The sequence below is a fragment of the Rhipicephalus microplus genome, chromosome 3 (assembly GCF_043290135.1).
Source record: "Rhipicephalus microplus isolate Deutch F79 chromosome 3, USDA_Rmic, whole genome shotgun sequence".
NCBI lineage: Eukaryota > Metazoa > Arthropoda > Arachnida > Ixodida > Ixodidae > Rhipicephalus > Rhipicephalus microplus.
This window is the reverse complement of record NC_134702.1, coordinates 263,929,893-263,952,214: the sequence shown is the minus strand read 5'-3', so window position 1 is coordinate 263,952,214 and position 22,322 is coordinate 263,929,893. Positions and strand designations below refer to the sequence as shown.

Genomic DNA, 22,322 nt, shown 5'->3' with positions numbered 1-22,322 from the left:
CATTAAGCAAGTATTCTTGTCCCTACTGACGCTATGCGGGGACGTTGAATCCAATCCAGGACCCTCCACTGCGGAATTGTTGTCACAGTTGATTGGAGGTCAAAACAACATCCAAAAAAGGCTTGATGATATCGAGCTGAAATTAAAAACTGTGGAGGAAACTTCTGAGATAATTAAAGGATTCAGCGATAAACTTCGCAGCCTGGAAAATACGGTTCAAGACTTAGAACGTAAGCTCATTCATTTAGAGGACAGAAGCAGGCGTAACAACCTTGTTGTGCTCGGCATACCGGAAAAGAGTGATGACGCCTCTGACGATCTCACAGATAGCGTAGTCTGCAATGTGTTCAGGCATGTTTTAGACGTGAATGTAAACTCAGTCGAGCGAATTCATAGGCTAGGGCGAAGGCAGCATGGTAAAAATCGGCCAGTGATTGTGAAGTTTTTCCACCACAGGGAAAAAGTTAACGTTCTCAAAAGTTGCTTCAAATTAAAAGGGAAGAGAATCTCAGTCTCGGAGGATTTCTCTGCAAGCACTCGGCACGTCAGGAAGTTTCTATCGAACAGCACTTCAGATATTAGGAAATCGGGCACAAAGGTTAAACTTGTACATGATAAAATTAAGACTGACTATCGTTTGCTAACATTAGATGAAGTTCAGCATGGAATGGTCCAGTTGTTGCGGTTCAAAGGAAGGTCCCTGATGGCATCCCACCGCTGCCACCAGTTGTTAGGGTTCGGAAGGAAGGTTGCTGATGGCATCCCACCGCTGCCACCAGTTGTTGCGCGTCGCGGCGACCGCAGTCTGCGGGTAGCGGGGCCGATCGCCGTCGCTCCGTCTGGTCTCTGCGAGCAGACCGCTTACCAGAGTAACTCGCAGCAAATGAGAGGACAAGAACGGGGGACTTTTTCGATGCCTAAATATTAACGCCCGTAGTATTCTAGTAAAAAGCAATGATTTAGACAGTGTTGTGTTAACGTATCACCCTCATCTTTTGATCATTACTAAAACCTGGCTTCGCACCGAGGTTAGTCACGATGAGATCACTCCCCAGGGTTACCGCATCTATCGCAAAGATAGGAGTAGTCGAGGCGGCGGAGTTGCGATCATATTTAAGGAAACCTTACAAGTTGAAAGATTAGCTCATATACCAGATCTTGAATGCGTAATTGTTAAAGTAGACAAAGGCGATCTTAAGTTCATAGTCGGCGCTTTTTTCCGCCCCCCAGGCACAGACAAAGCATTCTTCGATAAGCTAAATGAATTTCTTTGCATGGTCCACAGTTGCTCTAGTAATATAATAGTTGGCGGTGAATTCAACGTTCATTAAGTTATATGGGATACTAATTTCCTGTACCGTCTTCAAATGCAGCGAAACGTTTAGTCGATATAGTCCTTTTTCATGATTTAACTCAACTAGTTAAGCAACCAACCCGCATACAGAATGCTACTGCTACAACTCTGGATCTATTTTTCATTAGCAACAGCATGCTACGTCGTGTGGCAGACACCAATGTGCTTGATGAAATATCCGATCACAAATTGGTTTACATGAGCATTAATCTTAATGAAGTTCCAAAAGGCAAGAGGGAAGAACGCATGGTGTCTGTCTTCTCACGTGCAAAACACGTAGAAATACTGGCCACATCAGACTTACATTTTTCTCGATTCACATTACTTTCCGAATGTAGTACTTGTACTGTTAACAACCTTTGGTATTTCTTCAAAAACCTTTTGTTGCAGTGCGTTCATGACTTTGTGCCAGAAAAAGTGAAAATAAAAAATGGTAGCCCATGGATTACTATGCCAGTTGTTCGTTTGGGGCAAAAGGCAAACAGCATAAGAAAACAGCATCGTCAGAACCCCACCTCGTCGACCATGCATAAACTCAGTAACATGCGTAAAGAATTAAAAGACAGTATCAAGAAAGCAAAAGATCAGTACTATAACGTCACTTTAGAAAACTTATTGCTGTCATCCCCAGCGAAATTCTGGCAGCATTTTGCCCCAAAAAAGAAGCATTTTCATAATATATGGGTAAATGGAGCTATCGTAACTAACAAAGAAACTATTGCAGAATCATTTAACACATTTTTTTGTTCAGTGTTTACTGATGACGATGGGAGAAAGACATGTTCAAAAGCGCTTCATGATATCCCACCAATAAGTGACCTTGCAATATCTGAGGAAGGAATCTTGTCTCTGCTTCTTAACATAGATCCCAAAGAGACGCCTGGTATTGATAGCATACCTAACGCGTTCCTTGTGAGGTATGCTGAATGGTGCTCGAAGTTTTCGTGCATCATTTTTCAGAAGTCACTGTCACAGCGCGTGCTTTCAGATGACTGGATATTCTGAAAAATTATCCCTATACCCCAATCGCCTAACACTTCTCTTGTCTCCGGTATAGACCGATTTTTCTGCTTTGCTCATGCGCGAAGGTATTAGAACATATTATATTCCAGCATCTCTGAGTTTTTCTCGGGGAAAATATTTTAATCAAAGACCGACAACACAGCTTTCGAAAAGGATTCTCAACCGTCACACAACTGTTGGAAACCGTTCATGACATTGCAGCTATTCTAGATGGCAAGGCCAGATTGACATGATTTTCCTAGACTTCGAAAAAGCATTTGATCGCGTGTCGCATCCAAAACTTCCGAAGCTTAAACCTATACTAAAAAACCGTACATTAACTTCATAAATTGATGCCTACCTTTCTTATCGAAATCAAATAGTTTCTATAAATAGCGTCCAGTCTGATTCACCACCGGTGAAATCGGGAATCCCTCAGGGCTCAGTGCTTGGGCCACTTCTTTTTTTAATTTTTATAGACGACATTGCCAATGATATCCCAATTTCTATTAAGTTATTTGCAGATGATTGCATTCTTTATCAGGAAATACGTAGTGCAGACGACCAGGTTCTTTTAAACGCAGCGTTAACAAAAACATCATCTTGGTGTGCAGTGTGGCAAATGAAGATTAATGAAAAGAAAACGGTAGCTATGATTGTTACGCGCAAGCGGCTTCCTTTGAAACACTCATATTCCATCAATGGTCAAAAACTATCGTTTGTTAAAACTTATAAATATTTGGGGGTAGTATTAAGTGCAAATTTTAAGTGGAATGAGCATGTTTTCTACATTGAAAAGAAAGCTTTACAGAAACTAGCATTTCTAAGACGTTTTTTGCATAAATCTACCCCAAAATTAAAATTAATTGCATATAAAACTTTTATCGGTCCGATCCTCGAGTACTCATCTGTGCTTTGGGACCCTCATAGCCAAGTAAATATTAAAACACTTAAAATGATTCAAGGAAAAGCAATCCGATTTGTATATAATTGCTACAGTGCTCTTACGTCACCCAGTGAACTGTTAAATAAAGGTGACCTGGATACATTGCAGGCAAGGCGGCAACACGATCGATTGAAGTACATGTTTCTACTTTACCACGACAAGCTACGCATAGACAAGCACGCGTACATAAAAACGGTTCACCGCCGATCAACTCGTTCCGAGCATCCAAAAAAACTGAAGGAATATTCCTGTCAAACAAAAGCCTTTAAAACTCATTTTTTCCACGCACTGTCACTAATTGGAATGCTCTTTCTGCCGATCTCGTGAACTGCGAAACCCTTCAGTCATTCATCGAAAAACTTAAACACCAGCAACCCACTTGACTTTGATGTTTCTTTGCGCTTCGCCTTCTATTATTCCACCACGCATCCTGAACAGGCTTCCATTTATGTTCCACTTTCTATCACTTTTTTGATATCAATGCGTTGTATTTTTGAAATGTTGCCGATTTTTGAACCATTATATGATGTTTGTTTCTTAGTTCTATATGAGCAGATGTTTGTCCACAGTTTTTTTTTTTTTGTACGTGTACGCGTAAACCACTACAATTGTGTAAGTACTGGCGTTTTACTTTGATGCACTAGTTCTTGATGGTGTAGCTCTGCGCGACATGTTTCCTTTCCTGTTGTATCTGTTGTATCTTCATATATGTTTCCTTTTTTGTATCACCCACCTCTGCCTAAGGCCTCATGTGTGCGGCTGGTAGTACTTCTGAAATAAATAAAATTGATAGTGTGGGAACTTGGATGAATTGTGACCAATTAGACTACTTTGATAATTGCTTCGACTTAAGTATGCAGGTGTTAACTGTTGCACAATCACACCAGCGACCTCATGCTCGTCAGTCATCATGCCAAGTACGAAAGGTTTTCTTTCTTTTTTTTTCGTAATAAAAAATATACAAAACATTTGTTTAACATGTGGATTGAACCCAAGACATGATAGTCACAAGCTCAACTATTACAGTCTTATGCTTTCTGAAAAGTACATATGGTGACATTTTTTTGTGCAATAACTCACGATAATAACAATTATACTGTTTCCCACATAAATATATGATTGAGTTAAAAATTACTGGTGGAAAAAACTTATTAAATATTCTATTCATATTCTACTATGTATTCGTATTCGATTTGTATTCGAAAATTTTGATATTCACCCACCCCTAATTATAATATAGAATGTTATGAAATTGGGCTTCATTATAATGAGTTTCATCTGGAATGGCACATATCCAAAAGGAACATATCCAGATCTGATAGCTGTGATCCTCGAGAATACTGCCAAAACATTCCCACTATGACTTCTATGAAAAAAATGTCCCCATCCCCCCAAAGGAAATCGTGAGGAAATATGAATGCATATCTTGCGCCGAGAGAGGGCAGCATTGCAGACAGACATTTGCTTTCACAGACTTCTGCCATCGCCTTGAGAGGGGCCCCACCAGCGAATGGTCAAGAGTGAGGAGCGAGCGGTCGGGAGGGTGGGGCGCAGGGAAGAGACAGAGCGAACGAGAGAAGCTGCGAAGCACTACACCCACCCTCTCCTACACTCTCCCGCACCACATGCTCCACTTACTAAGGGCGAGGATAAGCGTCCCCGCTAGCAGCTGTTGCTATGGGAGAGGGAGTGAGAGCAAAAAGATGACACCTGCCGGCGCGCGGCCTCCGCTGCTGGATACCTGACATAGCCCGACTAAGAAATGCATTTGCATTTAAAAATGAGCAATATCTGCTAAGTTGCAACACCACAGACAGGCCTGAAAATTCCACACAGCTGAGGCTATCTTTAATCTAGAAGTGGTAATGAACAAACATGTACGCTTGGCAAACATTCACCCTCCATGGGTTGTGGGGTTGCCTGTGCAATACGGTGCTTTCAATGGCGTGTCTCAACTCATGATATGTTCCCAAGCCCAGTGGAGAGAAGGGTTGCATTGAAGACGGTACTTTGCCTTGTCCTTCGCGTCTATTCTGCCGCCTTGTTCCCTTCTTCCCATTTTGGGTGAGATTGCCCCTGTAAATCCAAAAACATGCCTGTTTTTCGAGGCAGTCTTGAGAGGTGTGACTGGTCATGAGTCACCCATGTCATGTTTCCATCAGTCCTCCTCCTCCTCCTCCCCCCCCCCCCCCCCCCCCCAGAAGTGCAGAATGCTCCACTGCTGAAATGTTCTTGTGCTAAAGGGACACTAAAGTCAAAAATTTATGTCAGAGCGAAAGCTGAATGTATGACAATGTCTAAAACAGTAATATTATCAGCAGTAGTGCCCTACTTACCGAGAAATTAAGGTAAATGCACGAGAACACATGTGCCACGAGTAGGACATTCGCAAAATGACCCCGATGACGTCAGTGTTACCGCCTACAAATCACAAGTAATTGATCTAGCTGCACTAAATAAAGAACCTTTCGTACAGCAAGAGACACAGTAAAATTCTGCTTGCTTGTTGCCGTTTGATTGGAAAAAAGAACGGCCAGACATTAGTATGAGGAATGGTGCGAATGGTTCAAAAGTTCCAATTTCTGCCTGGTTAAACTGGACAGGTTGTACCATCTAGCGGGACCCAGTTGAGCCAAGCACGCCTGCCATCTCGGAGGCCATGGCAGGAAATTGTTCAATGCAACGTTGGTTCAATGGCTGTTGTAGCTGCTATGGCTCCCGCTACTTTCGTTCAGCTGCTTCTAGTGTGGTCAGCCAGGCAACGTTGTGCACGGCAACAGTGACGCGGAATTTTCCACTTTGAAGTGTGCCAACGCGATGTGGACCACTGAAATGTGATTTTATTTGAAAGTAAGCACTCCCCTGACACAAAATAAGCACTACGAGCAAATTTTTTAAGCAGTGGCTCGCTTACAAAGATGAAGAATTATGCCTGAAGTGGGTATATGTCACAGTTAATAGGTGATCAAGAACAGGCTTTTGTAATGGGTTGGAGTATTAGACAACCCACTCGTTACGCACCTCTCATTTTGTGACGCCTGGTTGTTCCTTTGCTGTTCTAAAACTCTTTATTATTCATACTAATGCGATTACTTTCTTCGCATCAATGCCCAAGGCAAGTTTACAGCGGAGTTTCAGGCACTGACGTGGCTTGGCGGAGAAATACTAGGCTGGCACGCAGGGGCCCTGGGTTCGAATCCTGCTGTGTCCTTGGTATTCTCATTTACTAAGTTTTCTTTCTTATTTCATGCAATGATGGTTACAGACACCGGCGACTGACAACTACGGCGCCAAATGCGATGATTGTTGTGATCTAATATGTGGGGGTGCTGACACCGGATGGATGGATGGATGGATGGATGGATGGATGGATGGATGGATGGATGGATGGATATGGCTGTACCCTTTAGATCGGGCGGTGGCTAGCGCCACCAAGCCGTAATACTTAATGAACCAAAAACTAGATTTATTTTTTTTTTCTTTAAAACGTGAGTTTGACAATTCGTACTTTGCAGTGAAGAGTTTAATTTTCACTCGTGCCTTGACTTTAGCCATCAATCAGATAACCTCCTTCTAGTTATGTCTACCCGCTTAAAGTCCATTTTGCCCTCCCGGTCCCTAAACCCCAGTGCTTTGAAAAACTCTGCGCCATCATCCTGAACTATAGGGTGAAGCCCTTTACAGAACATTATCAAGTGTTCGGCAGTTTCTTCTTCTTCTCCACACGCACTGCATACTGTGTCTACCCCTTCGTACTTGGCCCGATATGTCTTGGTTCGCAGTACTCCCATCCTGGCCTCAAACAGTAGAGAACTACCCCGAGTATTATCATAGATCCTTTCCTTGGCAATTTCCTGCTTAAAAGTTCGATAGATCTCTAGTCCGGACTTCTTATTCATGCCTATTCTCCACATGTCAGTCTCCGTTTCCTTCACTTTCTTCTTAACCGATAGTTCTTTTTGGTTTGGCCACCTGCTGTTTTCTAAGTATTTACCGGTCAATTTCCTGGTTTGCTTCCTCCATTCTTCATGTACAAGTAGCTGAAAACCTTCCTTGCCCAACGCTCCTCCCCCATTTCTCTCAATCGCTTCTCAAATTTTATCTTGCTGCTAGCTTCCCTGCCCTCAAATGATGTCCATCCCATATCACCTTGTACTCCCTGATTTGGTGTATTCCCGTGAGCTCCTAAAGCAAGCCTACCTATTCCACGTTGCTTAATTTCTAATCTTGCTTGAACTTCTGATCTCATGCACATGACCGCATTGCCGAACGTCAGCCCAGGAACCATGACCCATTTCCATATTCCTCTCACAACATCATACCTATTGTAATTCCACAGTGCCCTATTTTTCATCACTGCTGCAATCCTGTTACCTTTAGTAGTCACGTATATTTCGTGTTCCCTCAGGTACTCGGTCCCATTGCTTATCCATACGCCCAGATGTTTGTATTTATCTGTTATCTCTAGCGTGACCTCCTGTATTCTAAGCTCACTAGCTTCGTTGTCATTGAAAATCATGACTGCTGATTTTTCCATACTGAATCTAAAATCTAACCCATCTCCCTCATTACCGCAGATGTCCATCAATCTCTGCAAATCTTCCTTGTTGTTGGCCATTAGCACTATATCATCTGTGTACATTAATGCTGGTAGTGCCTGATCAATAAGTTTTCCTTGTTTGACTAAAGAGAGGTTGAAGCCCAGTCCACTTCCCTCTAATTTGGCCTCTAATCCTTGTAGGTACATCATGAATAATAAGGGTGACAGGGGACACCCCTGCCTAAGCCCCCGTTTTACCTCTGCAGGCTTGAATACCTGTTTTTCCCACTTTATAACTACCTTGCTACCTTTATAGATACCCTTTAAAATATTAGTGACTACATGTTCCACGTCTAGCGTGTCCAGTATTCCCCACAATTCCTCTTGAACCACGCTATCGTACACTCCCTTGATATCCAAAAATGCTAGCCACAGGGGCCTGTGTTCCTTTTCTGCTATTTCGATGCACTGCGTCAGTGAGAACAGATTGTCTTCCAACCTCCTATGTTTCCGAAACCCATTCTGCAGTTCCCCCAGCACCCCCTCATCCTCTATCCATGCCTGCAGTCTTTCCTTTATAATCTGCATCGCCAGCCTGTAGACCACTGATGTCACTGTTATAGGACGGTAGTTGTTTATGTCAGCTTTGTCCCCCTTTCTTTTATAGATCATGCTCATCCTGCTAAGTTTCCATCCATAGGGAAGTTCACCATCGATTATTATTTTGCTCACTGCCTCTCTCATAGCCTGCTTAGACTTCGGACCTAATGTCTTTCACAGCATAATTGGAATGCCATCTGGGCCTCTTGATGTACTACTAGGAACCCTTTTCTCAGCCCTTTCCCACTCTCGTGAAAATCGAGCCATTGCACCACTTGACTCGTCCTTGTCTATTGTGGTGCATAAAGTACTTCTTTGTTGAAATTTTTCTGTCACCCTTGTTCTTATATATTCAATAGCTTCGTCCCCTTCTAGCCCAGCACCTTGGGCTGTAGTTATAAAACTCTGCTTTAGGCTCGTCTCATTTCTTAGGAAGTTTAGATGGTTCCAAAATTTCGCAGCTGCCTTTCTATCTTTTTTATGTACTTCTGCCAGCCACTGAGCTCCCTTTCTTCTAATCTTTTCATTGATCAGAAGGGATGCATCCCTTCTACAGCTTAGAAAGGTTTCCCTTTTTTTTTCAACATCATCTGTCGGTTCACCCCGCTGCTTAGCATGTCTGTGTTCCCTAGAGGCTTCCTGACGTTTTGCTATGGCTCTCTTAACTTCCTCATCCCACCAACTTTTGGGTTTGTGTCTTTTCCGGGGTGACTTGTCACGCGTCTTAGCAAGCTCTAGCTCAAAGAGTCTAATTAGATTCGTGTATGTCCACACTGTTTTATTATCCTCAGTGATTACTTTCTCACTTTGTTTAGTGGCTATTTCAATTTGCCTTTCTGAATGAAAATGTTCCTGTAGTTGCTCATCTTGTCTCCTTCCAACTTTCACTGCTCTTCCAAAACTTAGCTTGATACGTTTGTGATCACAACCCAGACTTCTGGAGCCACCTTCATCTATACGCATTCCCCTGACGTTTTACTTACTTGTGCTCGGAAATGAAGCCAAAAGCTGGCTGGAATATCGCTGAAATTACTGATAGAAGCAGCGAAAAAAAAGCGAAGGTAGAGGATACTCGCCATTAGTCAGACGTCTTCGGCGAATATTTTACCAACCTTCAAACTTCCATGTAAGCTACATCGCGAAAAAAGCGTGGCTTTCAATTTTACATATTTGGCTGTTGTAGATTGGCATCAACGATTGATTCTCAGCAAGTTCTAACATAAAACAAGCTTCAGAAGAGAGCAAACACATGAGAAAAATGTGTTTACTGTCTTTTCGTTCCTTTTTTTATTTTTTATTTAATATAAGAAACTTCCCCTGTATGTTTTTTTTTATTACCGCATATTGTATCTCATGTTCCCACAAATAATATTTCTACGCTCACATGCGAAAGTGAAAGGATGAAAGCGAACCTGTTTAGTGCTCGTGGACAGCTTTGTAACCTATCGCAGTATGGTCTCTTTCCCAAGGCGATCTGGCTAGTTTAGCGAAAACTCGTCGTAATAATTTGTCGTCTCGTTTAGAGAGTTTATCTGAGCTATGCACTGATACACTGAGCAGCGAGCACAAGCGTGCAGTGCTGAGCCGTAATATAAACAAAAATAAACGATAAATGCAGACAGAGCTACTTAGCCAAGCAGCAACAGCTTCGTCGTCTTCTTACGACTCGAAAAGGTACCTGCTGTATCGGCGACCGACAAGTGCTGCGCAGCCCGCCGCATCGAAAAGTGCTAGAAGAAACGAAACAAGCATCAGGGAGAGCGCCGCCATGACCTCCCAAGATGTGACACCAGGTCAGAAGCACCAGCTGGTTTGCGCAAGCATACCTCACTGCAAGCGACAACACAGCGGTGAATCAGAGGACGAATCAACTGTCGTCGGGGACCACAACGGGGCGAACCTCACAGATCTAGACATGGAGGAGGGTGGTTTCCGCCTTGTGCGACATCGCAAAGACAGGACCATGGGCATTCCTGTGTTAATTGCTCCAACATCCGAAGGAGCTAACTTGAGGCAAGTGAATCCTATTGACCTATACTCGAAAATTGAAACGATTCTCGGTGGAGCCCCAGTTAAGAGCCATTTCACAGCACAGGGAGCCCTGCTCTTGGATGTAGAGACAGAACACCAAGCTAATATGCTTCTAGAGACCAACACTATCTGCGGCCTTGCCATATCTGCCCGTGTACCACACAGCTACATGAAAAATACATGCATTAAAAAGGGGTCCCAAGATGGTACTCGGACGAAGAGCTGTTAGCCTACCTGAGACCTCAGGGAGTATACCACGCAAGAAGAATCATACGACGGGTTCAAACCTCATCCTCCGAGTGGAAATCAAGGCGCACTGACTCTGTGGTTCTCACATTCGCTTCCAATTCGGAACGTCCAGAGAAGATCAACCTTGGCTTCACCAGACACGAGCTGGTAGACTACGTGAAGACGCCGCCACGCTGTTTTAAATGTCAGCGTTTTGGACATGTTGCTAAGCACTATCGTGGGGAACATAGGTGTAAGCGCTGTGGGGGACCTCGTGACTTTAAGACGTGTACAAGTAAAGAAAAACTTGTGTGTGCAAACTGTGGCGGCGACCACCCAGCTAGCTACGGCCGATGTCCAGCACGAACAGCTGCGCAGCGAAGAAATAAGACAATTGTCCTTGGCCCGAAGACTGTGAAACGAACCATCGCTCACAAAGAAGACGTCCGGCGCGCCACAACATGGCGGTTTGGATAACAAGTACGCAGGAAATTTTCCGCACCTAAATCCGACAAGAGCTGGTACTGAGTCAACGCAAATGCTCAACGCTGGTGAGAAATGTATCATGAAAGAGTCCGCCAAGCGCACCTACGCTGATGCACTGAGCCCACCTCAAGTACCATCTGGAAGCAAACAGCAAGAAAACCTCGAGCACATTATTCGCGCTCTGTTCACCGCACTACGTTCACACGTCGCTAAGATACCTGCGAGTTCAACGAAGGATATGTTGGAAACAGTCCTGGCTCTAGAATCAGTGTTACTTTGCTCTGCTTCCACAAACACACAGTAGAATAATGGCAATGTCCCGCCCACCTGGTCTATTTCGTCCTTCAAAAGTGCCCTTAATAATGCAATGGAACTGTGCCGGTCTTCTAAAACGTCTGTGCGAACTCAACCTTTTCCTGCGCGACATTCCAATACCAATTCTAGCCCTCTCCGAAGCCGGTCTACCGAATGCAAGGACGCTCCTAGGGTACACCCGACATGGCAACACGAGCATAACGTCGTTTGCAAATGGAAGCGCAATGATATACATAAGGCGGGAAATACCTCACGTCGCCTTACCAGTGCAAGACCTCTGTTACAACTCACTGGAAGTCGCTGCTGTGCAAGTGTGCCTGGAAAACCGAAAACTGAGTGTGGTATCAGTGTACATAAGCCCACGAAAAAAGGTCTCCATGGAGACTTTTCTAAAGGGCCTTTGCACTCGATGTCCCGCTTCTCGAATAATCTGTGGTGATTTTAACGCGCACCATCCACTCTGGGGAGATAAGAGTGTAGATTTTCGAGGCAAGGAACTTCTAGCAGCTGCGGATGCTGCACACTTATGTGTGGCGAACGATGGCAAACCTACATTTTTCAGGCCACCAGATTCATGGAGTGCAATAGACGTTGTACTTCACTCCACGGACCTTCTGGTATTATCGACCACGGCTCCAGACAGGATGGGCAGCGACCATTTCCCCATTTTCACCAATATCCTGGGATTTCGAACTGCTATTCGACAATTCTGCAATGTAACATGCTGGGACACCTACAGAGAAGCGTTGGACAAATCCACTGGTGAGCTGTTCGCAGATATGTTGCAAAGCAAGCGAGCAGCAACTTTGTTGCTGAAACTGCCCGACTATTTTCCTGCTCCTGACTTGAAATTGAAGAACCTCTGCGCAGCACGTAGACAGGCGGAGCAGAAAATAATGAGAACAAAAGGAAATCCGTCTGCGAAAACCGAATATAACAGGATAAACGCTGCGATTCGTCGCCATACAAAAAAACTAAGACGAAATCAATGGGCCGCTTTCTGTGAGAGTTTGTCAACGTTTACGCCCTTGACAAAGATATCGGCAGTAATAAATAGTCTTTCTGGGAAGATCTGAACACACGGGCCATTCGAAGCACTCGCTTTGAAACAAGGGATAGATTTGCAAACCCTTGCAGAGGATTTGGCAGACGTGTACACATCTGGTAGATCAGCAGGAGCGACGATTCCTCTGTCACCCCAGTTTTTTCACAGGATGAATACGCCATTCACCTTTCGAGAGCTGGATATGGTACTTGGCAAATTAAGAAGACGCTGTGCCGTGGGTCCCGATTTGATGAGCAATCAAATGCTGCCAAATCTACCATATGAGCAAAAAGGGCCCTTTCGAATATATTTAATCATGTCTGGAGCACGGGAGAGATCCCATTTGTTTGGAAGACAGCATGGGTGGTGCCAGTCCTAAAGTCCGGAAAGGATCCTGCGAGCTTCGCGTCATATCGACCGGTACCTCTTACATCATGCGTATCCAAGTTGATGGAAAGATTAATATGTACAAGATTAACTTGGTACCTTGAACAAGGAAGACGATGGCCATCGTGTATGACCGGATTTCGCCCACGACTGAGTGCCCAGGACAGTGTTTTGAACCTATTAAGCCACATCGAGCACCACCACATCAGCGGACTCTCGACACTCGCCGTCTTCATGGACGTTGCCAAGGCATATGGTTGTGTGCTTCAGGCAGGCATCGTGAACGGGCTCCAAGCCATGGGTGTGTCGGGAAATGCTCTTCGGTTCGTACATGATTTCTCAGAGGCCGCTGTGTCCGTGTTAAGCTTGGAAATGTAACGAGCGAAGAGAGACGCGTTTCCCTCGGCGTTCCACAAGGAAGTGTTCTATCTCCCTTGCTTTTTAACGCTGCCATGGCCAGCCTTCCCGACACTCTGCACTTAGCTCTGAAAGCAGTTAAAATATCCATCTACGCCGATGACATCTCCATTTGGATCTCAGGGTACCAGCACAAACGTTTGGCCCAGATAGCACAGAGCACTATTTCAATCATTGAGCGTCACTTGTTGACACTTAGCCTATCTTTATCATTGGAAAAATCGGCCTTCATGCTCTTCCCGGGAGCGCGACAGAAGTCAACACGTCTGTCACTGAATATTCGAGGCCACTCAATTCGTTGTGCAACAAGTGCCCGTTTCCTGGGCATTACCATCGACAACAAGCTATTATGGCGACGTGCGGTCACTGCATCAGTGAAAAAAATCAACGCTCTTCGTCGCATGGCAGGGGTCGGTTGAGGCAACAATCCTATGTCCATGCTTAAATTGAATGATGCGCTTATAACAAGCCGCCTTCTTTATCAGCTGCCCCTGATATCACCATCACCAAGCCAGTTTGAACGCCTAGAGGCAGTGCACAGAAAGGGTCTTCGCTTGGCGATGGGAGTCCCTCAGGCGGCTTCAAACACGAAGGTCACCAATGAAGCCGAGTCTCTTCCGCTCCGCCTTTTGGCGTCTCAGGCCTTATTGACGCAGCTGTCAAGACTGGGCGAGTCCTTCGCAGGCACGGCGCTTCTCCGGCGGCTAAGAGCAAGAACTGGCTCACATTTCAACGCGGCACTAGACACATTTCGATATTTAGGCTTGAAACTGCCTAAACGGCGCCCTATGGACCCGCCATGGTCTTTTGTGAATGTTTCGTGTAACTTCAGCGTAGCCAATCTACCAGCGAAGCGCACCATTCCAGCTGCGAAAGCAAAATTTCTTGCGCTGGACCACTTGAGCACCATATACCGCAGCCACCTACAAGTGTACACCGACGGATCAGTGTGCACACAAACGGATAGCTGCGCAGCGGCTTTCTGCATACCCTGCCTTGGCGTGTCATGGTCGGGCCGCCTGGATCGCGTGGTTTCGTCCACAACGGTAGAAAGCGCTGCAATCACGGCGGCTTTGCGAAAATTGCGATCCTTTTCTGCACGAGATGTAGTGCTGACGGACTCCAAATCGGCACTACAAGGACTGCATCGTGGCCTACCTCAAGAAAAGTTCACCAGACAATCTCTGGCACTAATCAAACACCTAAATAGCAAAAATTTTAATATAAAGTTCCAGTGGATCCCATTCCCCGTTGGCATTAAGGGCAATGAAAAGGCTGATGCCCTTGCATGCGAAGCACGTACATCGTTTCCAAAAGTAAGAACTCCCAAGACTTACCAGAACAACAAAGATGTGATACCCAATCATTTCAAGGCGATCTACAAGTTTCCACACTAAGCATGTGTAATTCATGGACTTTCTCGTGAAGAAGCGACGCTGTTGTACCGCATAAGAACCGGCTCCGCATACACCCCGGCCTGGTCATTCAAGACTGGGAGATACGCTTCCCCGTTCTGTGCCTTCTGTGGAGACATCGGGGATATTGAACATTTCATTTGGCTTTGCCCACAGTTTGATGTGCAAAGAGCAGCGATGATCCGCACCTTGCGAAAAGGCTGTCATAGGCACCGGACAGTTGATGACGTCATCTTTCCTGAAGGACCCGCGGCAACTAGGAGGAACGTGCAACGAATTTTGTTGGTCTTTCTACGAGACACTGGGCTGTCCGACACGTGGTGACATTTTCCGAATTCAGGAGATGCTCAGGCGGAACAATTGCCGGCTATGCAGGCCAGGCTAACCCCGCCTGCTGCAACACCACCACCACCACCACAAGCGTGCAAGCAGATGGCACTTCTTGTGCCTGCTGCCCTGGCGCAGCAGTTCGGCCACGGTTCTGTAGGTGGCGCTGTCACAACGTTCGCAGCACTCCGGGGGCTGCCACAATCGCGGCGCGGAAAGGAGCAGTGTTTCCCCTCCCGTCTATTCTACCTTCGTGGCTGGCATGCAGGGGACCCTGGTTCCAATCCCAGTCTGTCCACAGTGTTTTTTTTTTTATTTAGTTGTTGCCTTATTTCGCAGGATAGCGGTAAAAAACACTGGCTGCAGTGTTACAACTACAATGCAATGACCTTTGTTGTGATCTCATAACAGCTTTCACTATAAAAACTTTCAGTAAAGGATACAGCAACACTGAAATGACGTGGAGAACTTCAATGCTGCGGGAAACGCTCTTGCAAAACACAGCGAGATGGACACCTACATCAACTTCGATGACGCCCAGGTCATCAAAACGGAAGGTACCCGCAAAAAAATCAATTGTCTTATACAAGTGACATCTTGAAATACTAAGTGCTCAAGTGGAGCCCTGCTGAGTATGTATGTATAGTCTCCGTAACAAATTGAGAAAACCAAGCAGAAACAAGAACAATGATGGAGAGTGGCACACCGCCAATAAAAGTTGCTAACTTCGGAGCCGGCCAAACAGTCACTTCTGAAGAAGGGACAGAATGGGTCTCAAAAGCTAGGGCCAGTTTTAATATTCAAAACTGTAGACTAATCATGGCTGGAGAGTTTGCTTATTTGTATAATTACAACGAACCAGAAAAATCTCTGTCGAATATGTTTACCATTAAAGGGCAATGTTCGTACGTGCAGATTTGTTGTGCTTACTCAAATAAAAAAAACCCTATAGGACTCAGCTATACCTCTTTAAGCCTGAGGAATTTCGAGAAAAAGTGCTCAGAAGTAGTATACAATTATTTTTCATCAGATTTTCAAGTGGCACGTCCCATTGACCATCGAGTGGAAAAGTGGCTCACTGTTTCACGAGGGCCCCGGCGAGTAATCCCTTCCTCAAGTTTATCACATGGAAGGCCCAAAGCAAGTTGTACACAAGTGCACTTCACAAATCATGCATAAACAGAGGGTGACTTCACTTCAAAATACCGAGCACAACCTTGGCCTGCTAGACTGTGTCTGACCCCTTTGCACACACTCTCTCTGCCTTCAGTTTTGTCTTGCACTGTAAACAAACATGTTAGCTATGCCCGCATATATAGAGTTGCAGTTTTTATTCGGGGGCCCACAACACCAATCATGTACTGGTTGCACTGAATTTGGCGCTCAGTTTGTCTAGGCTTTTCTCTTTCATATTCCAATGGTCTCTTACAATTTACACCTTGTTCTCGCATAAAAATACGAAATAAACAACGACATTCCAATGCAGGCGTATTTAGCAGAGTTAGCCGAATAGCCTTTTTATATCCCTGACAGCTCATAGAAGAGTTCAAAACAAGGACAATAAGCACACATTACAGGGCTAAGAAAAACCTTACTCTCTGTGCTAAATCTATTATTGCCCCAACTTTCGCAATCACTGCTGGACTGATTCCGCAGTTCTTTACAACATTACAAGGCACAGGCCACATCATGCCAGGTGCACACAAACCTACACCAACATGCTTGTGCTACATTGGCCTGTTACAGTCATAATCATTTGAATAATAATTGTTGGGGTTTCACATCCCAAACCACGATATGATTATCACAGACACCACAGTGGAGGGCTCCAGCAATTTCGACTGCCTGGGGTTCTTTAATGTGCACCTCTGAACACATGGACTTTTGTATTTTCTCCTCCATAGAAAATGTCGCCGTGACGGCCGTGATTTGATATTGCAGATATTAGTCGAACAGCCAAAGAGAAGGTGAGCTGGGCAGCCCATGTAGCCGCAGAGCGCAGAGACCTTGGTCACCAGCGCAGCAGTGCCTCTTGTGCCTGCTGAAATTGTACTCAACAAAAGTTCCACACCCCAAAAATAGAGATGTAGTAAACTGCTGTAAAAAAACCCCAAACAACTGAACTGCGAATTTTAATCAATGGCTGCCCTACTAATTTTCTTTGAAACAGTTTAGAAAGATGGTTTGGCACACGCTAAAGAAAATTAATGAGATTTTCTTGCATAAATTGAGCCGGTTTCTCCCCCTCGTGCAGTTTGGTGCAACCAGCGATGTCATATTAACTTGCCCAGCAAAATAGCCCTTCAAAATATTGTTTCCTTGGGCTTTTAGAGGTTTTATCATAAGTGGTAGGAAAAAAATATTTCAATGATTGTGAGGTACAACAGTGGAAGAACCTGTAGAAGTAGACATCCCATTGTACCCCAAAAGAAGATATACAAGGCCAAAAAGAGACACGTGCTCAAGTATAATATGCCACATTGTGCCATGCATCTCGTTCCACAGGTGCTCGCGACATCCATCCGCATCCAGTGGCTTCCGAGCAGGACACCCTTGTCCATTTGCTTACGTACAGGGGCCATACTCCAACTTTTCTGCTAAAAACTTATGCCACGAAATCACCCGAAGGCGAAAACCATCTTCTCTGTAGTAGATGTACTCTACAATGGAGCAGGGCTTCATGTGCCACTGCCAAGCGCTGTCTTCATTTTTTTTTTTTTTTTCCCTCTTGAGGTCGCACGGTCTCTGGTTTTGTTCACTACCCAAAGGAGGGCACTACAATGGCCATATCACGGCGTTACTTAACATAGCATCACGTCAGAATTTGTGGCCTCATGATGATGTCACAAATGTTGCAATGCGTTCATATGGCGACATCACCACATGATCACGCACCCCCGACACCGCCACATGATGGCCGCCACCGCTGATCGAATCGCTCATTTAAAGGCATCCAAGGCTTTCACTTCAAAACTCTGCCAGTACCACATTAGTGACGCTGATCTTGCACAATGTGCTTTTTGTAGCCAAAACACAGCAAGAAACAAGCAGGTTAAGATGATGAGGCATCTCGTAAACCAAGATGCTTTAATAGCAGCGACAGGTTCCTCGCAATAGCCAAGCGCATAAATTTGAGACAAAGCTTTTTTCTAGAATACGAAGCAGCTTGTGAAAAAGGCTTTGCTTTGAAATGGAGTCTGAAGTCTTCGAGTGACTTAACCACTTCTTCAAGCCTGGCTCAAAGAAAGGTGCAAGAAAGCCACAGCACTTGAAAAAAAAAAAAAAAGACAATGCAGAGGGAGCGTCTGCTCTTCACAGCAAGTGACATGAAAGTGGTGGCTGACGCGTACAAGCATGTCACTTTCATACTCACAAAAGGACTAGTGTTTGAAACGTTGAACTATATTCATACAGTCAGTGCTTTGTTGACTCATTTGCGACCACTTTGTGTCGTAATGCCTGGACATCTACCATAGGACCAGAATAAGCTCTAAAAATATTCTTTTGTTTTTTTTATGATATACAGGTGCTATCCCTTACTGGATGAAAACATTTCACCGGCATTCCAAATATTTTTCACATCACTGTGCAACACACACCGACAAGTCCGAAATCAATGCACGGATTAATTAGGATACTTTGGCTCAGCAAATGTGTCGCAGGCAATGCTGATGATACTCAAACCACATACTAAAAAAGCATCCAAGCAGAATAACTTCTGCCGTGAGAACTTTTCTGCCATTTGAGAGAGTCTAACCAAGCACCCCAGTAGTTCTGGCAGTAGGACAAGTGTCTGCACAGCGTTGAAACAACAAATACAGAGTAAAACACCACGAGTGACGACTACGTACCAATAAGTAACATTGTTACAGGACATTTCTTGTTGAATTTTTATCATGGTCATGTCACTCCGCCATCAACTACTACTTGCAACATTTTCATGAAACACTTTCCAGTTATGTCCGTGCAGAGGTTAAACTAGAAATAACAGTGCCACCAAAGTTGCATCACAGCATGCAAGGAGGTGCTCAAGTCAGGCAGCACACCAATGGTGTTAAAAAGGAAACAAGTTAGCAGTTCAAAAGAGAAGTGCAGAGCTGGTGTCTACTCAACTTGTTCCCATTTGATTGGCTAGAAGAGATGAATAATTTTGAAGAATGCAAGCTTTGCTTGAAAAGCCTATTTTTTTATAGCTTAGACATGTCTGCATTGAAGCCTTGCCTAAGAAATAAAAAAAAAATGAACTCTTTCAAAATAACGAACATGTGTATTAAATTGCAGGGTTAACTGCCACCAATGCAGTTCAGTTGCATTGAATTTGAGCCGTTTTTTCTGTTAATGAAAACACTGTGAGCAAATACATTCATTGAGATCATCAGCTGCACTTGCAAAACTAGTTTGGTGGCTAACACATGTGCCCCTGTGTAGAATTTTTATTTACATACAGAAGACTGAATGTGTGATTATTCAGCACACAAAAGCAATCTTGAATTTGTATGAAAATTATTTAAATGATCGTTTCATTGAATTTTGCTTACTTTCCACACTTTGAAGATCTGCATGTCTTTCATGACAGCTCCATGCATTGTAATTGACCAGCACATACAAGCTTACCAAAAGCTCATCGTAAAATTAACCTTCATTGTTGTTATATGCTCCTTGTTTAGAGCTGTGCCATGGTTGTTTGGCACTGCATCAAGACATGTTGCGACGCAGCTGTTTCACAACTAAAATGGTTCCACTCCCCGAACTTTCGCGGGCTTGCTTGTTTGTATGCAAGACTGCTTCCATGAGTGCTGCGCTTGGCTGATGTGTGATGCAGCGCATGACAACACAGCTGGTAGGGTTTTCCTTGAGCAAAACCTAACCTCTAGAAAGGATAAGTGCTTGAAACTGATAAGGAATGCCGCTCGGTCTTGGGGGCACTACAGCAGACTGCCTCGCAATCGCGGTCAAATAAAAGTTCGGGGAACAACACTTCCTCGTACAACTCCGCAAAATAGTGACAGGAAAGGGCGCTCGTTAATTATTACACAGGCAAGGTGGGAGGGGGGAAACAGCGCAGTCATGCATCCAGCACTGAACTACCTGAGCTTTGGCCGCCGGCCGGGACAGGGATACGACTGAAATCTAGCGTCGTCAGCGGCGGCCCGGCACCTGTAAAGAGGAGGTCTAAGAACGCACACACGAGCGGTGGCCGGCCCTCACCGGAGCTGGTGGACGCGTTGGTCGGGGGCACGAGGTGCTGAATGAGCAGCACGTCTCCCTCCTTGATGGCGTGCGACTTGAGCGAGCGCTTTTCGTCGAGCAGAGGGCGGCCTTCGTGCATGAGCACCATCTCCCGGGCGGGAACGCCGGACTCGAACTCGCAGAGCGCCTTCAGCCCCTCCAGTTCCATCTCGGCGCCCACGTCGAGCATGTACAGCTCGCCCGAAAGCGTCGTCACCGTAAGCTTCATTGCGGCGGCACGCTAACACCTCTGACTACGTGAGGGCGTCGGTGAACTTCGCACGGCCTGCCCCAGCAGCAGATGCCGATGACCCTGCCAGCCGGCTGCTGTGCTCGCGAATCTCGGGAGCCGCCCCGAAAACAAAGGCGGCGCTGCTGCGGGAGTTTCAAAACGACGCGGCACGGTGGTGTTCTGCCCCGATCTCGGTCACGGTTATTATTCTTCCACCGTGATCTCGGTCGAGGTGTCTGGGAAAGCCGCAAAAGCGTGTACTTTGGAAGCCATCGTGAATGGCACCAATCTGCGAGCTGTAAAAAAAAAAAAAAAAAGGAGGAGGGGGATTTTTTACAGGATGGCTTGTGAATCTCGGTCTTCTTTTAACTACTCTAACCTTTCACAAACTCACAAGAGTAAAGAAAAGAACGAAGATCACATGGGAATATGGCAGGGTAATAAATCCCCTCCTTTGGGTACGAGCCATGTGCAGAGGAAAACAACAACAAATCATCTTTCTGCTGTCACAGATCAATTACATTTTAATTCGCAACACTCTCCGGATGTTATTGTATTACAGAAAACTTGTTTAGCATCTGAAAAACAGTTTTATTTACAAAACTATAGATGTTTTCGTTTAGATAGAAATTCTCGAACGGAGAAATAGCGTTTTTTATACCATCCAATTTTTTTCAAAGGGCGAATATTGTTTTCTGGGCAATCTTGTGATCACGAAATCCTAGTTTTAGAACGTGTACTTCCAGGCTATGTGCCATTAGCTTTTGTAAACTGCTATTTTCCGACTGGCGTAAAAGAGGAAGGTATTCGGACCCTATTCATACTTTCTGCAGGCCTAACACATTATATTCATGGGTGATTTTAACTCGCACCACGTAACATGCAAATTCCGTACAGATGAGTCAGGTAAACATCTGCGGAACTGGATTAGTAAAACCCACGGAGGAAGGAACTTCCTCCGTGAGTAAAACCAGTTATACGTGCCTTACTTCTCGAAAAGCTACATTTATACGAGGTACTGCGAGATTGATGCTAGACTTGTCATTCACTAGCTCAAGCCTTCTTATCTCTTCTTGGGCGATGGTTGATACTCCTACTAATATTGATCACAGCCCAATAGTGATTGACATAAAATGCTCCTTGTTCCCATTAGATTTTCAGAGTCACACTTTTGTAAACTATTCAAAATTTTAAGAAAATGTTCGCAGTCAGCTTTGTCCTCTTTTAATAACTCTTAAAATGACGTTAAAGCCATGAGCCTCTGTTTGGTGTTAAAATGCACTATGAAAAGCAGTTCACTAAAGCCTCAGCAAGAAGTAAGCCTTTAAGTGTCTGGTGGGATTCTGATTGTGAACGAGTACAGGCACAGAAAGGCCGCATGGAAAAAACTTCTTATCAACTTCTTATCCCTCTTTAAATTTCTTAGCTCTCACAAAGTTATTTCTTCATCCATAAACATAGAGTCCGTAGTACCGACTTCTAAAGAATTGGCTGATCTTTTAGATGGAATCCCATTGTGATTACAAAAGCACTTTACATCGCAGCTGCAGTTATTCTTCCCCAAACCTTGCTTTGTGGATGATTTTGTGAGCGTAACTATAGAAGGACTTGCTCATGTTGTTCAGTGTCTCCCCAATTCAGCTCCCAAGCCAGATGGCATTACGACGTACATGCTGAAAATGCTATTTGAAGTGTCTCATCAGAACCTCCTTAATCTCTTCAACTATATTCACTTGGGAATCGCTGGATTCCTCTACACTAGAAAATT

The 22,322-nt window shown here is 44.7% G+C and overlaps 1 protein-coding gene across 4 annotated transcripts in view; it reads right to left on the bottom strand.

The window, feature by feature from the left end:
- rngo (DNA damage inducible 1 homolog rngo) overlaps window positions 1–20,659 on the bottom strand; it is a 116,950-nt gene extending 96,291 nt beyond the window's left edge. The window contains exons 1-2 of one of the 4 annotated variants that reach the window (XM_037419759.2): window positions 20,302–20,659; window positions 20,182–20,250 (exon numbers count right to left, since the gene is read on the bottom strand). In XM_037419759.2, the coding sequence (XP_037275656.1) occupies window positions 20,182–20,250; window positions 20,302–20,551 (319 nt within the window). In that variant the 5' untranslated portion in view covers window positions 20,552–20,659. The remainder of the gene's footprint in view (window positions 1–20,181; window positions 20,251–20,301) is intronic. The other 3 variants (XM_037419744.2, XM_037419765.2, XM_037419751.2) reach the window with 3 other exon arrangements.
- Window positions 20,660–22,322: the final 1,663 nt, after the last annotated feature.